Below are 13,411 nucleotides of genomic sequence, written 5' to 3'. Positions count from 1 at the left end.
GACTTTTGACAGAGTGCAACTGAACTTCTAAGCATATCATTTGTATTGTACACCCACCAGAGACAGGAGTAGTGACCACCCCTTCCACACTCCAGACACGGAATGAAGGACACGTGGGGCCAACCACTCAGGTTACCCCAAGGGTGGTGGGAAGTTGGTCCCCGATCCGAACCACAGTTCTGCTGTGGCCCCACTGCTCGCCATTCTTAATTGTGTGCTTGTGTGTGTTTCATTGAGTAGGTGATGGGAGCCCCAGCAAGTGCAAGGTTCAAGGCCAGAAACTTCAGTTTGTCAACCCTTCAGTCACTACTTGAAGGAAGGAAATGACAACTCACTCCAGTATCCTTGCCTGGAAAATCCCATGGCCAGAGGAGCCTAGTGGGCTACAGTCCATGGTGTCCGAAAGAGCTGGACACAACTTAGTGATTAAACAACAACAGTCACCACTGGTCACCATCCTGGGCCGTGGCCTACCCTCTGGGCTTCCAACCGTGCCTGCACTGCCTCTCCGTTCCATCCCAGGGGAAACTGAGACCACTGAGGGTGTTTCCAGGCCAAGTCAGATAGTCCTCCTCTCCATCCCTTTTTTGAAGGAGAAACAGCAAAGGTGAGCAGGAAACCGCCAGCAAGTTTTGACAGCTGCTGAGGGAGACTAATGGGTTTCTAAGGAAACAGAGAGGCAGCAGCCATTTTAGTGGCATTTGCTGTATGAAAAATATATAGACATTGACATCCGTCCCCGTCCCCACCACCCCCACCCGCGGCGCCTTCCTTCCCTCCCCGCTTCAGAGGCCCCCAGGTGAGGGGTGCGGCCCAGGTCTCCCGGAGACGCAGTAGCCACCTGTCGCAGGTGGCCTGCCACCCGGGGTCGCCCCCAACCCCCTCCCCGCAGCGGGCGGAACCGCGGGACTCCCCACCCCCGGGCGCCGCAGTGCAGCGCGGTCCCCGCGGCCCGCCCCTCGGGTCCCCTCCCTTGCTGGCCCCCCGCCCGGCGGGCCGCTGGGAGTGCGGGCGCGTCGCCGCGGCGCTGGGCGCGAGGCGGGCGGGGAGGAGCGGGTCCGCGCGGCTGGCGAGGCGCGGGCGAGGCGCAGGCAGAGCGAGCGCGGGAGGTCGCCGCAGCCTGGGGACACCGCGCGCCGCTGCCCATCATGGTCGCTGCGCACGCTGCCCATTCTTCCTCCTCGGCCGAGTGGATCGCCTGCCTGGATAAAAGGTAGCCGGGGAAGGGCCCCCGCCGGCCGGGGCTTTGCGCGCTGTCTCTGCCCGGAGACCGCCGCGGGGACGCCCGCCGGGGCCGCGGGAGGAGGGTCCCCGAGCGGGGAGGGAGCGGAGGATCCGCGCCTGGGACCAGGGGACGCAGACCCCGGTCTCTCATGGGGCACCTGGTGCCGAGATTTTCACACGTGGTGGAGAAATTGCGGCGCAGTAGCGGGAGCCCCAGCCCCTCCAGGTCCCCCTCGCCCCTCCTTCAAGGTCTCCTCGCCCCTTGCCCCTCTCGACTCCCGGCTTGGCGCTCGGGTCGGGGGTTTATTTTCCTAGGCATCACCAGAGAGACTAGATTCCTACCTTCTTCTGGCTGTTTAGATCCTTAGGGGTAAATAAGTTTCAAGGAGGGTGGGTGGAGAGGCAGATGCAGAGTAACGTGCTTTTTTTTTTGTTCCTGAAAGCCAAGTGTGAAGGACCCAGTTGAGCTGTCAAGTGCCTTCTGAAATTCTCAGCTTCTGCCCCCACAGTCGCTTGCTCAAGGTCTGTGTTAGGAAGGTCACGCGGGAGACTGCTTCCGTCTTAATACCCTACCTCTCGGGAAGAGACCCTTACTCTAAAAAAATTAAAACCGTGAAGCAACTGTAACTCCCGACGACAGCCCTGTGTAAGGAGGGTGCAGTGTGTAACAGCGGACTGCAGTTGTTTGCAGGGTCTGACAGCATAATTTTCTGTTTGTCCAGATTGTGGGTTTAGCAGTAAACATTACCCAGTATGTTTGCAATTAGTTTATTACCCTGATTAAAAGGTGATGCATCTGAACTTTTAAGAACTGGGTAAGAAATCTTGCAGAGTGAACTGCCTCTGATTTTTCCAGTCTGATGCAGCAGGGCAGTGATTCATGTCTTGCAGTTATCTGCATGACATCTCTATTTGCATTTGGGGGAAATATTTTGCACTCTGCCATATTGAAATTTTTACAATTAGCAGATTCGTAACCAGATCAAACTTGAAAATCTTAAGTGTGACGTGCTCTGCATACTTTACTATACTGGCCTTTGTTGAAAAAATTAAATAATTTGATAAAAACTAAATGTGGCTCATTTGAATAACTTAATATATCTGAGAAATAATTTTGCTTTTCAGTTACCACACAGTAGCAAGATTTTTTTGGCAGGCATTGCCCTATTTACGTCTAAGATGATATGTGCTAATATTAAAAGAGTTGTGTGCAATAAATAGTAAGAGAATTGAAGTGACGTTTAAATCATAGAGAATTATGTAGAGAAACTAAGTGAAGAGCCTGCTAATGTGATGAGTAATCTAAATTTAATAGTTTAGGAAAGACAAATTATCAAAGAAGAGAAAATCAAGCTCTTGTCCTTATAAATAATGGTGCTTCCTCATGAGTGAATTGTTTAGATAATAGACTGCATATTTCCATTTGCAGAAATTCATGGCATGCCATTTTTTGAACAGTCAGTAATTCACTGGCAACCCTCTAGTCAGTAAGTACTTATGGCAAAAATCGTAGAACAGTACTAACACAAGTGGGGCATATTTGACTGTTTCTTTTCATAATGTGTATTTGCCCAAATGATTTTTGTTTGGAATGGATTTTTAGAACATAGTGTCACAATCTAATCTGACACTACAGAATGTTCAAGGGTGGAGTTGGGGGTAGAATCCTCCATAGATACCAAGCCTAATTTTCCTGGAGTGCAGGAGAGTAAACAGATCAATTTAAGATTTAACCCTTAATCAAATTAAGTATTTTAGACCTAGAGCTGTCACCAGTCACAAGCTCTGATCTTGGACATGTCACTTTTATTTCCTTGAGTGACTGAAAAATGAGGCTAACGCTATCTGTCTTACCAAGGATTAGTGGGCCAAATGGAAAAAAAAATCGTGAAAGTAATGTGAAAACTGTGAGGTGCCATGTGAGCATATCGTTTTGTAGTGTTAAGAGCACCTTGCATTTTCCACGGTGTTGTTGCTAGAATTTCTTGAAGAAGAGTTTAAGAGTGGCAGTCTTTTGATAAGAGGGCCTTGAGATACTTGTTTTGAAGGGTTTTTTTTTTTTTTAATTTTTAAAGATCTAAGCATTTTTACTTAGATTGTCTGCTGACTTTTTAGGGGAGGAGGGAGATTAAGGACGCTGATGGAAGTTGGCTGGGGAAGCCCCCTAAGTCATTCATTTTGGGACACTGCCCTCAATATTTCTGAGAAATGCAATCTTGATGCTCTATTCCAGGCACTGTGTTGGGCATGGGGGAGGCAGGGGAAAGAAAGAAAAGATGAAAGTTGTTTATTGACTTGGTGGGGTGGGCAGCTGGGGGTGGGATAGTTACATAAACAAGCAAGTGCAATGCAGTGGTAAGTGCTTTAATGGAGACGTATGAAATGCTTTGGGGATGCAGAGGAGAACCTCGGCAGATCTGCCACGGATGGTTCCCACAGGTTCCTGTCCTTGGAGGTTGAGGGGAATTTTCTCAGGCAGAAAATTCTGGGAGCAGTGTGAACAAGGACTCTTAGGTGTGGCAGATAAGTATGCTCATTTTGTCTCAATCACAAATTCCTCTTGTGACCAAATCAAGAGTATAAGAACATATGCTCTGCTTTTCCAAAACTCTCGATTATGGACTTTTGCAAGCACACACATAAGCAAAGAGGAAATGGTACAGTGATCCTTGATGTCCTGTCTGGGGAAATGATGCTGGGACCTTTTCCACAGCTGGGAAATATAGTTTAGATATATGTATCATGCAAGCGTCAACTGTTGTGGACAGCTAGAAAAAGAACAATGGCGGGTTGGAAATAAAAAGAGGAGTTAAAGTAGAAAGTCTGTAGGAGTAAAGGATGTGTAATGAAAGTTGAAACAAACAAACAAACAAAAACAAGGAAAATAATCCAGTAGAAATATTTGTTAACTGTGCCTAGGAAGTTGTCGTAGATAGGCAATGCTCTATAAGCTTATGTATGGGGAGAGAGGTTAAAAATATGTAGATATGTGGATTAGGTTGAAGAAACAAAATCTAAAGCTTTTTACATTATCACACATCCAAGTTCTTGGACTATGGTACAACTCAGAAGGTGAGAGTGTATGAATACTAATTTTAAAATCAGAAAGCCATTGAACATTTGGATGAATAAAAATACATTGAAAAATGTCTCAACAGAAAACATTGTCAAAGCAAAACAAGCTTAACACTGCCTCATTTATCTTACAAATTTTTTTTGAGCAGGGGTGGTAACTAGAAATGTATTACACAGTACCCCACTATTTGGGATTTAAGATATGTAAAATCTTTTTACAAAAGGTATTTTATATGCAAAATACCTTTTAAAAATGTGTTAACCATCTTTTTAAATATTAGTGAAAATATTTTTCCCACAAGATTTTAAGTTTTGCCACTTGTGAATTTAAGAGCCATTATAGATCATAATTCTCATTGTTGGTAAGGGCGTGTTATGAAGGGACCACACACATTCACAGTAGTATAGTGAATTGTTGCCAGTATTCATCACTGTGGAGCAGGAGTTGGCAAACTATGGCCCATGGGCCAGATTCAGCAGCTGCTTGTGTGTCTCCTGAGCTAAGAATGTTTTTTACATTTCTGAGTGGTTGGAAATAAACCACAAGATTAATCTTTTGTGACCCATGAAATTTATATGAAATTCAAATGTCAATGTCCACAAGCAAAGTTTTACTGGAACATAGCCATGCTCATTTGGCTACATATTGTCTATGGCTGCTTTCACAGTACAATAGCAGGACACTATGTGGCTCAGAGATTTTGAACTATTTGCTCTGTGGATATTTGAAGAAAAAGTTTGTCATCCCCTGTTACAGGTCAAAGAATCTACCTAAGTGATTAACAGAGAAATCACTGGAGATGAAAGTTGTTCTTTGTCTGGGAAGGAGTTGACAATGTTTGGTTTCTTGTTCTTCAGTTAAAAGTATAGCGTGGAGGGAGGTCCTTGGTTGATTAAATTATTTGTGGACCACCCAAGCAGAAAAGGAAGTTAATATAGTATGAGTGTGTGAAGAAGGTTGTCATCTTTCAAAATAACCGAAGAGTTTTAAAATTATTAACTTTTCATTAAAAAAAAATGCCCCTTACATAGTTCTTTGCATCTGACTTGATTCCTAAATAGATGTTGAGTTAGCTATTTTTGATGGGATTGAATGAGAGTGAAAGAAATCAAGAAACAAATTTGTTAAAAACAAAAATGCTTTTTAGCAGACATGGTGAAAGAGGATGACTCAGCTATCAGAGAAGCATCAGACATAGTCCCAGCCTTAAGGAATCTAGAAGATCAAAGAAGCATGCAGAGCAGAAGGCTGGGGAAGGCTGGTGTCTACTTAGGCAGGCCCCAAGGAATGGCATTACCCAGGATTCAGGGCTGGTCTTACAATCTTGAAATTCTGACTTGTCAACACATCAAGAATTAATGCATTTTTTTTTCAGGGATAGTCATATAGGCACCAAACTCTCAGAACCTGTAAAAACCAGAAAGTTTATTAATTTGATAATTCCAGTAGTCATGTACGGATGTGAGAGTTGGAGTATAAAGAAAGCTGAGCACCAAAGAATTGATGCTTTTGAACTGTTATGTTGGAGAAGACTCTTGAGAGTTTTTTGGACTGCAAGGAGATCCAACCAGTCCATCCTAAAGGAAATCAGTCCTGAATATTCATTGGAAGAACTGATGCTGAAACTGAAACTCCAATACTTTGGCCACCTGATGCGAAGAACTGACTCACTTGAAAAGAACCTGATGCTGGGAAAGATTGAAGGCGGGAGGAGAAGGGGACGACAGAGGATGAGATGGTGGGATGGCATCACCGACTCAATGGACATGAGTTTGAGTAAGCTCTGGGAGTTGGTAATGGACACAGAGGCCTGGAGTGCTGCAGTCCAGGCAGTCGCAAGAGTCAGACATGACTGAGCTACTGAACTGAACTGAACTGAATTGAGCATCAGAGAAGTGGATACTGCCATCCTTTGGCTAATATGTTCCTTCTCTAGGCAAGCTGTATGGAAATCCAGTTGTTATTAGAAGGCCATGTTGTGCATTTACAATGAGAGGCAAAGCTGCCAGGAGATCAGGACACTTACAACTTCTGGCCAGCTCATCCTCTTCCTAGAGCAACAGAGCTTGGGAATTGAATTATAATCAGAAGATAGTTCTGGGAATTCTTCAGGGCAGTTTGGTCATCACCTCTTCCAGTTAGAGGATCTTCTGAGTGCTCCCATAGGACACTTTTTACACTTTATCCAATAATGTAATAGCACAACTCAGGCTTCATCACAATTGCCTATCTACTCCTTTCTGTGCATCTCTTGATGTTATATTGTATTGCTATGTTGCATTGTAGTCATCATTTTACCTTCAGCTTCAACTCCCTAATTGTAGAAAGTACTTTTGGGACCAGGGTGAGATGTCCAGAGGCATCCTCTTCCTCAGGGATGAAGTAGCCTCTGCAACCTTGAGGGCAAGTCCTCACACTGGGCCCCTCTGCCATAGAAAGGGTTTGACTGGGCACCGGTATCTGCCTCTGATTTTCCCTTATTTTCTTGGCTGATGTGAATACTTAAAAAAAATGACATGGCATGGCATAGCTCTATTCTAATTTTTATTTTTTGAAGTTTATTATGGAAAATTTCAACATAGGTAAAAGAAGAGAGAATAGTACAATAATTCTCCTGTTCCACCCCCTTCACCTCCAACAGTCATCAACTCATATTCAATCTTGTTTTATTTATACCCACTTGTCCCCCAGTCCTGAGGCCACTGCTGAGTTTTCCAAATTTGCTGACATATTGAGTGCAGCACTTTCGCAGCGTCATCTTTCAGGATTTGAAATAGCTCAGCTGGAATTCCATCACCTCTACTAGCTTTGTTTGTTATGATGCTTCCTAAGGCCCACTTGACTTCACATTCTAGGATGTCTGGCTCTAGGTGAGTGATCGATCACACCATCATGATTATCTAGGTCATGAAGATCTTTTCTGTACAGTTCTTCTGTGTATTCTTGCCACCTCTTCTTAATATCTTCTGCTTCTGTTAGGTCCATACCATTTCTATCCTTTATTGAGCCCATCTTTGCATGAAATGTTCCCTTGGTATCTCTAATTTTCTTGAAGATATCTCTAGTCTTTCCCATTCTATTGTTTTCCTCTATTTCTTTGCATTGATTGCTGAGGGAGGCTTTCTTATCTCTCCTTGCTATTCTTTGGAACTCTGCATTCAAATGGGTATATCTTTCCTTTTCTCCTTTGCTTTTCACTTCTCTTCTTTTCACAGCTATTTGTAAGGCCTCCTCAGACAGCCATTTTGCTTTTTTGCATTTCTTTTTCTTGGGGATGGTCTTGCTCCCTGTCTCCTGTACAATGTCATGAACCTCCATCCATAGTTCATCAGGCACTCTGTCTATCAGATCTAATCCCTTAAATCTATTTCTCACTTCCACTGTGTAATCATAAGGGATTTGATTTAGGTCATACCTGAATGGTCTAGTGGTTTTCCCCACTTTTCTTTTAAGTCTGAATTTGGCAATAAGAAGTTCATGATCTGATCCACAGTCAGCTTCTGGTCTTATTTTTGCTGACTGTACAGAGCTTCTCCATCTTTGGCTGCAAATAATATAACCAATCTGATTTTGGTATTGGCCATCTGGTGATGTCCATGAGTAGAGGCTTCTCTTGTGTTGTTGGAAGAGGGTGTTTGCTATGACCAGTGTATTCTCTTGGCAAAACTCTATTAGCCTTTGCCCTGCTTCATTCTGTACTCCAAAGCCAAATTTGCCTGTTACTTCAGGTGTTTCTTGACTTCCTTCTTTTGCATTCCAGTCCCCTATAATGAAAAGGACATCTTTTTTGGGTGTTAGTTCTAAAAGGTCTTGTAGATCTTCATAGAACCGTTCAACATCAGCTTCTTCAGCGTTACTGGTCGGGGCATAGACTTGGATTACCATGATATTGAATGGTTTGCCTTGAAAACGAACAGAGATCACTCTGTCGTTTTTGAGATTGCATCCAAGTACTGCATTTCGGACTCTTTTGTTGACTATGATGGCTACTCCATTTCTTCTAAGGGTTTCTTGCCCATAGTAGTAGATATAATGGTCATCTGAGTTAAATTCACCCATTCCAGTCCATTTTAGTTCGTTGATTCCTAGAATGTCAACATTAACTCTTGCCATCTCCTGTTTGACCACTTCCAATTTGCCTCGATTCATGGACCTAACATTCCAGGTTCCTATGCACTATTGCTCTTTACAGTGTCAGACTTTGCTTCTATTACCAGTCACATCCACAACTTGGTGTTGTTTTTGCTTTGGTTCCATCTCTTCATCTTTCTGGAGTTATTTCTCCACTGATCTCCAGTAGCATATTGGGCACCTACCAACCTGGGGAGTTCATCTTTCAGTGTCCTATCTTTTTGCCTTTTCATACTGTTCATGGGGTTCTCGAGACAAGAATACTGAAGTGGTTTGCCATTGCCTTCTCCATTGGACCACATTCTGTCAGACCTCTCCACCATGACCCATCCGTCTTGGGGGCCCCCACACGGCATGGCTTAGTTTCATTGAGTTAGACAAGGCTATGGTCCATGTGATCAGATTGGCTAGTTGTCTGTGATTGTGGTTTCAGTCTGTCTGCCCTCTGATGCCCTGTCTCAGCGCCTACCATCTTACTTGGGTTTCTCTTACCTTGGACGTGGGGTATCTCTTCAAGGCCTCTCCAGCAAAGTGCAGCCACTGCTTCTTACCCTGGACATGGGGTATCTCCTCTCAGCCACTCCCTCCTGCACTGCGCAACTGCCGCTCTGCACTCCACATGTTCAAACTGGTTTTAGAAAAGGCAGAGAAACCAGAGATCAAATTGCCAACATCTGCTGGATCATTGAAAAAGCAAGAGAGTTCCAGAAAAATATCTATTTCTGCTTAGTTGACTGTGCCAAAGCCTTTGACTCTGTGGATCACAATAAACTGTGGAAAACTCTGAAAGAGATGGGAATACCAGACCACCTGACCTCCCTCTTGAAAAACCTGTATGCAGGTCAGGAAGCAACAGTTGGAACTGGACATGGAACAACAGACTGGTTCCAAATAGGAAAAAGAGTACGGTCAAGGCTGTATATTGTCAACCTGCTTATTTACCTTATATGCCGAGTACATCATGAGAAACGCTGGGCTGGAAGAAGCACAAGCTGGAATCAAGATTGCCGGGAGAAATATCAATAACCTCAGATATGCAGATGACACCACCCTTATGGTAGAAAGTGAAGAACTAAAGAGCCTCTTGATGAAAGTGAAAGAGGAGAGTGAAAAAGCTGGCTTAAAGCTCAACGTTCAGAAAACTAAGATCGTGGCATCCGGTCCCATCTCTTCGTGGGAAATAGATGGGGAAACAGTGTCAGACTTTATTTTTTTTGGCTCCAAAATCTCTGCAGATGTTGCTTGCAGCCATGAAATTAAAAGACGCTTACTCCTTGGAAGGAAAGTTATGACCAACCTAGATAGCATATTAAAAAGCAGAGACATTACTTTGCCAACAAAGGTCCATCTAGTCAAGGTTATGGTTTTTCCAGTAGTCATGTATGGATGTGAGAGTTGGACTGTGAAGCAAGATGAGCACCGAAGAATTGATGCTTTTGAACTGTGGTGTTGAGGAAGACTCTTGAGAGTCCCTTGGACTGCAAGGAGATCCAACCAGTCCATCCTAAAGGAGATCAGTCCTGGGTGTTCATTGGAAGGACTGATGTTGAAGCTGAAACTCCAATACTTTGGCCACCTGAGGCGAAGAGTTGACTCATTTGAAAAGATCCTGATGCTGGGAAAGATTGAGGGCAGGAGGAGAAGGGGACGACAGAGGATGAGATGGCTGGATGGCATCACTGACTCAATGGACATGAGTTTGGGTAATCTCCAGGAGTTGGTGATGGACAGAGAGACCTGGCATGCTGCGGTTCATGGGGTCGCAAAGAGTGGGACAGGACTGAGTGACTGAACTGAACTGAACTGTCCCCCACCACTCCCAGGATTATTTTATCACAAGTCTCATATAGTAACATTTTATCTGTAAATATTTACATATATATCTCTGATATTGTCACATATTTTAAAATTTGACATTAATTTCATAATATAATCAAATATCCAGTCAGAGTGCAGACTTCCCCATTTATCTCATGACTTTTTCTTTTTTGCAGTTTGTTTTTATTTGAATCCAAATAAGTTGTATTTAGTTGATGTGTATCTAGGTCTTTTTTAATCTCTGGATTTTCCCTATAGCTCTCTCTTTTTATTCCTTGTAATACATTTGTTGAAGAAACAGGTAGATTTTTACAGTCTGAATTTTAATTATACTTTCATGATGTCTTTTAATATGTCTTTTTGGCCCCTGTATTTCCTGTAAATTGGTATTTGGCTCTAGGGCTTGATCGGTTTTATTAATTGATTTGATTTTTTTTGACAACAGTCTTTCACAGAAGGATTATATACTTGCATTATTAGTTGCATGTCAAGTGATCTCTTTTTGTGATGTTAGCAAATATACTGTTTTTGAAGTTTAAATGCTTGGCCACTATCTTATCTACAACTTCGTGAGGGACATCTTACGGTAGCTCCAAAACGTGGGAGCATATGTGTGGAGCATTTAGAGGATATCACAGCCTCATGTGTAATCAGGATTAAGTTCTGTGGTGCTGATTCTACTTGTGCTTTTAGGATTTGGGTAAGGAAAGCTTCAATCAGAACTGGACTCCCTCAGATCAGAGGCACATGGGGCATGGTGTGCTTACAAAGCAGAAGGCCTGAGAAAAAGGCACCTGGTCCATCTCACCCTGGTCCTACAGTCTGGTCTCCTGAACACAGACTGGAAGCCTTAAAGAGTCATCAGGGAGAGTCGTGCTCAGCAAAGCAAATTTGTCTTGTCTTAGTTTGGCTTCCCCCAAACGGGCTTCATGCTCCTCCAGTGAGGCTAGGACGGGCAGATGCTCTTTAGTTCGAATTTTCTACATGCTTATAAGATCTCATAGCCCTTCCAGAGTAGCTGCTTCTTATCTTGTTTCCTTTCCCTAAGCCCAAGGCAGCTACTTTCTCTTTAGATAGATTTAGATCCATTTTTATGCACTTGAATGGTGGCAGTGAAGAGTGAGATTTTCTTCCAGTACTTTAATTCACGGGCTTCTCAGGTTGCTCAGTGGTAAAGAATCTGCCTGCCAATGCAGATGTGGGCTCGATCCCTGACTTGGGGAGACCCCCTGGAGAAGGAAATGGCAGCCCACTCCAGTATTCTTGCCTGGGAAATTCCATGGACAGAGGAGCCTGGCGGGCTACAGTCCATGGGGTCGCAAAAGAATCAGACACAACTTAACGACTAAACAACAACAACCTTGAAACCAAAATTGAAGGAAAGCGAAAGGAAAAACCGTCTTGGGAAAACTGAGAGACCAAGGAAAGAGAAAGAGGCTGGAACTACCTGGGTGGGGAGGAGGACAGGGAAAGACCCAGTCAAACATAGGAAAGCAAACAGTCTGACTGGCTGGAGTAGAGGCACTGGGTACTGTGTTTACTCAGCTGCATCCATGTGCATTACTTGCTTTCCCTGGATGGACAGAAAAACAAAGCACCATTACTACCCTGTTTTCTCTTCATGCACACTCTTCTTGGAGCACCAATCCATTCCTGTGTTTTAACTGTACAGATTGCTTACATTCTGTATACTTGGTCTATCTTCTAGACTAGATGCCCTTTTGTTTCCCTGTTGGATATTCCCATATCAAATATCCCATTAATAATCTGGGGCAGATATTGTTTTCCTTCACCTACTTCTGCTAGAGAGGTTAGAAAAAAACAAAATACTTATCTTTCCAGCCTCCCTAGAGGCTTGGTGCCCGTGGGATACACTTCTGGCCAATAAGACATAGTAAAACCCTGCTAGAGGCTTCTAGGATAGCTTTTGCCTTACTGATGAAAGATACAGATGTGTTTGACACTCCTTTGTTCTCTTCCTTCTGCCTGAAATTACTACCTTGGGCCCATGGTAACCATATTATAATGCCAGAAGGAAGGGCCAGGAGAAGCACAGACTTCAGTTCTGACTTTGTTCAGTTGCTGAATTTAAATCAATAGTTGCCTACCTTCACGTTTTTTGTTTTGTGAAGAAAAACATACTGTATTTCTGGAAACCACTCTGTTAGGTTTTCTATCATTTGCTGTCAAAACTATCCTTAGCCTAACAAGTTGATTTTCAGCTTGTCTAAAACTGATTTTGTCTTTCTTAACTCTCTTCTCCATCAGTTTCTCCTCCTTGCTTTTCTGTTTTATTAAGGAAACTATCATTCTCAAAACTTTGCATTACCTGTGTCTTGCATTTCCTATGTCCCTTGTTATACCTAACCAGTCACCAGTTCTTCTCTTGGCCTTTGGATTCTACTGCTTTGTTTTAGGACCTTACCATCTGGATCTGGATATTCTCATTGTTTCCTTATCCAGTCTGGAAAATATGACATTTTCATTTCAACCTTGTTTTAAGGTCTGCCGGACCTGGATTCAAATTTTGCCACTTCTAACCCTTTAGCCCTGTGATCTTGGTGAAATTATTAATTTTTGAACCGCTGTTTCCAAAGCATCAGATGAGGCTACAAATGCATACTGTAGTGGTTGTGTTGAGGTTTGTGGCTAATACAAGTGTAGCTGCATGCTCTTCTCTAAGTAGAAAGTTTAATGTAGGGGTTAAGAGTTTGGGAGCCATACTGTTTGTGCTCAAATCCAGTTTTGATTTTATTAATGGTGCAGCTTTAGGACAGTTATTCAGTTTTAGTAGTTGTTTTGTAGATTCCTCAGAATTTTTATCTAGACAGTCTTATTGTCTGTGAATACTGGCAGTTTTACTTATTCTTTCTGATCTTTATGTCTTTTATTATGTATTTTTCTTGCTTTGTTGCATTGGCTAGGATTGCCAGGACAAAGTTGAACACAAGGAGTAAGAATGGATTTCCTTGAACCAGGAAACATTTCCTTTTTCTCTTATTTCCTTTATTTTTAAAAGAGTGGTATAATATTGATGTTGTGCTTCCCAGGTGGCACTCGTGGTAAAAAAAAAACAAAACTGTCTGCCAATGGAGGAGACATAAGAGACATGGGTTTGATCCTTGAGTAGCGAAGATCCCTGGAGAGGGAAATGGCAACCTG

General features: G+C 43.2%; 1 protein-coding gene across 9 annotated transcripts in view; it reads left to right on the top strand.

The window, feature by feature from the left end:
* The first annotated feature begins 821 nt into the window (after nt 1-821).
* RAPGEF4 (Rap guanine nucleotide exchange factor 4) overlaps nt 822-13,411 on the top strand; it is a 318,142-nt gene continuing 305,552 nt past the window's right edge. For 2 of the 9 annotated variants that reach the window (XM_081584653.1, XM_081584650.1), the window contains exon 1: nt 850-1,213. In XM_081584653.1, the coding sequence (XP_081440779.1) occupies nt 1,149-1,213 (65 nt within the window). In that variant the 5' untranslated portion in view covers nt 850-1,148. Of the gene's footprint in view, nt 1,214-13,411 lie in introns of all 9 variants that reach the window. The other 7 variants (XM_081584665.1, XM_081584661.1, XM_081584667.1 and 4 more) reach the window with 5 other exon arrangements.

Source organism: Giraffa tippelskirchi, chromosome 3 (assembly GCF_054371585.1).
Source record: "Giraffa tippelskirchi isolate mGirTip1 chromosome 3, T2T-mGirTip1v1.2.pri, whole genome shotgun sequence".
NCBI lineage: Eukaryota > Metazoa > Chordata > Mammalia > Artiodactyla > Giraffidae > Giraffa > Giraffa tippelskirchi.
This window is presented reverse-complemented; position numbering and strand designations above follow the sequence as displayed.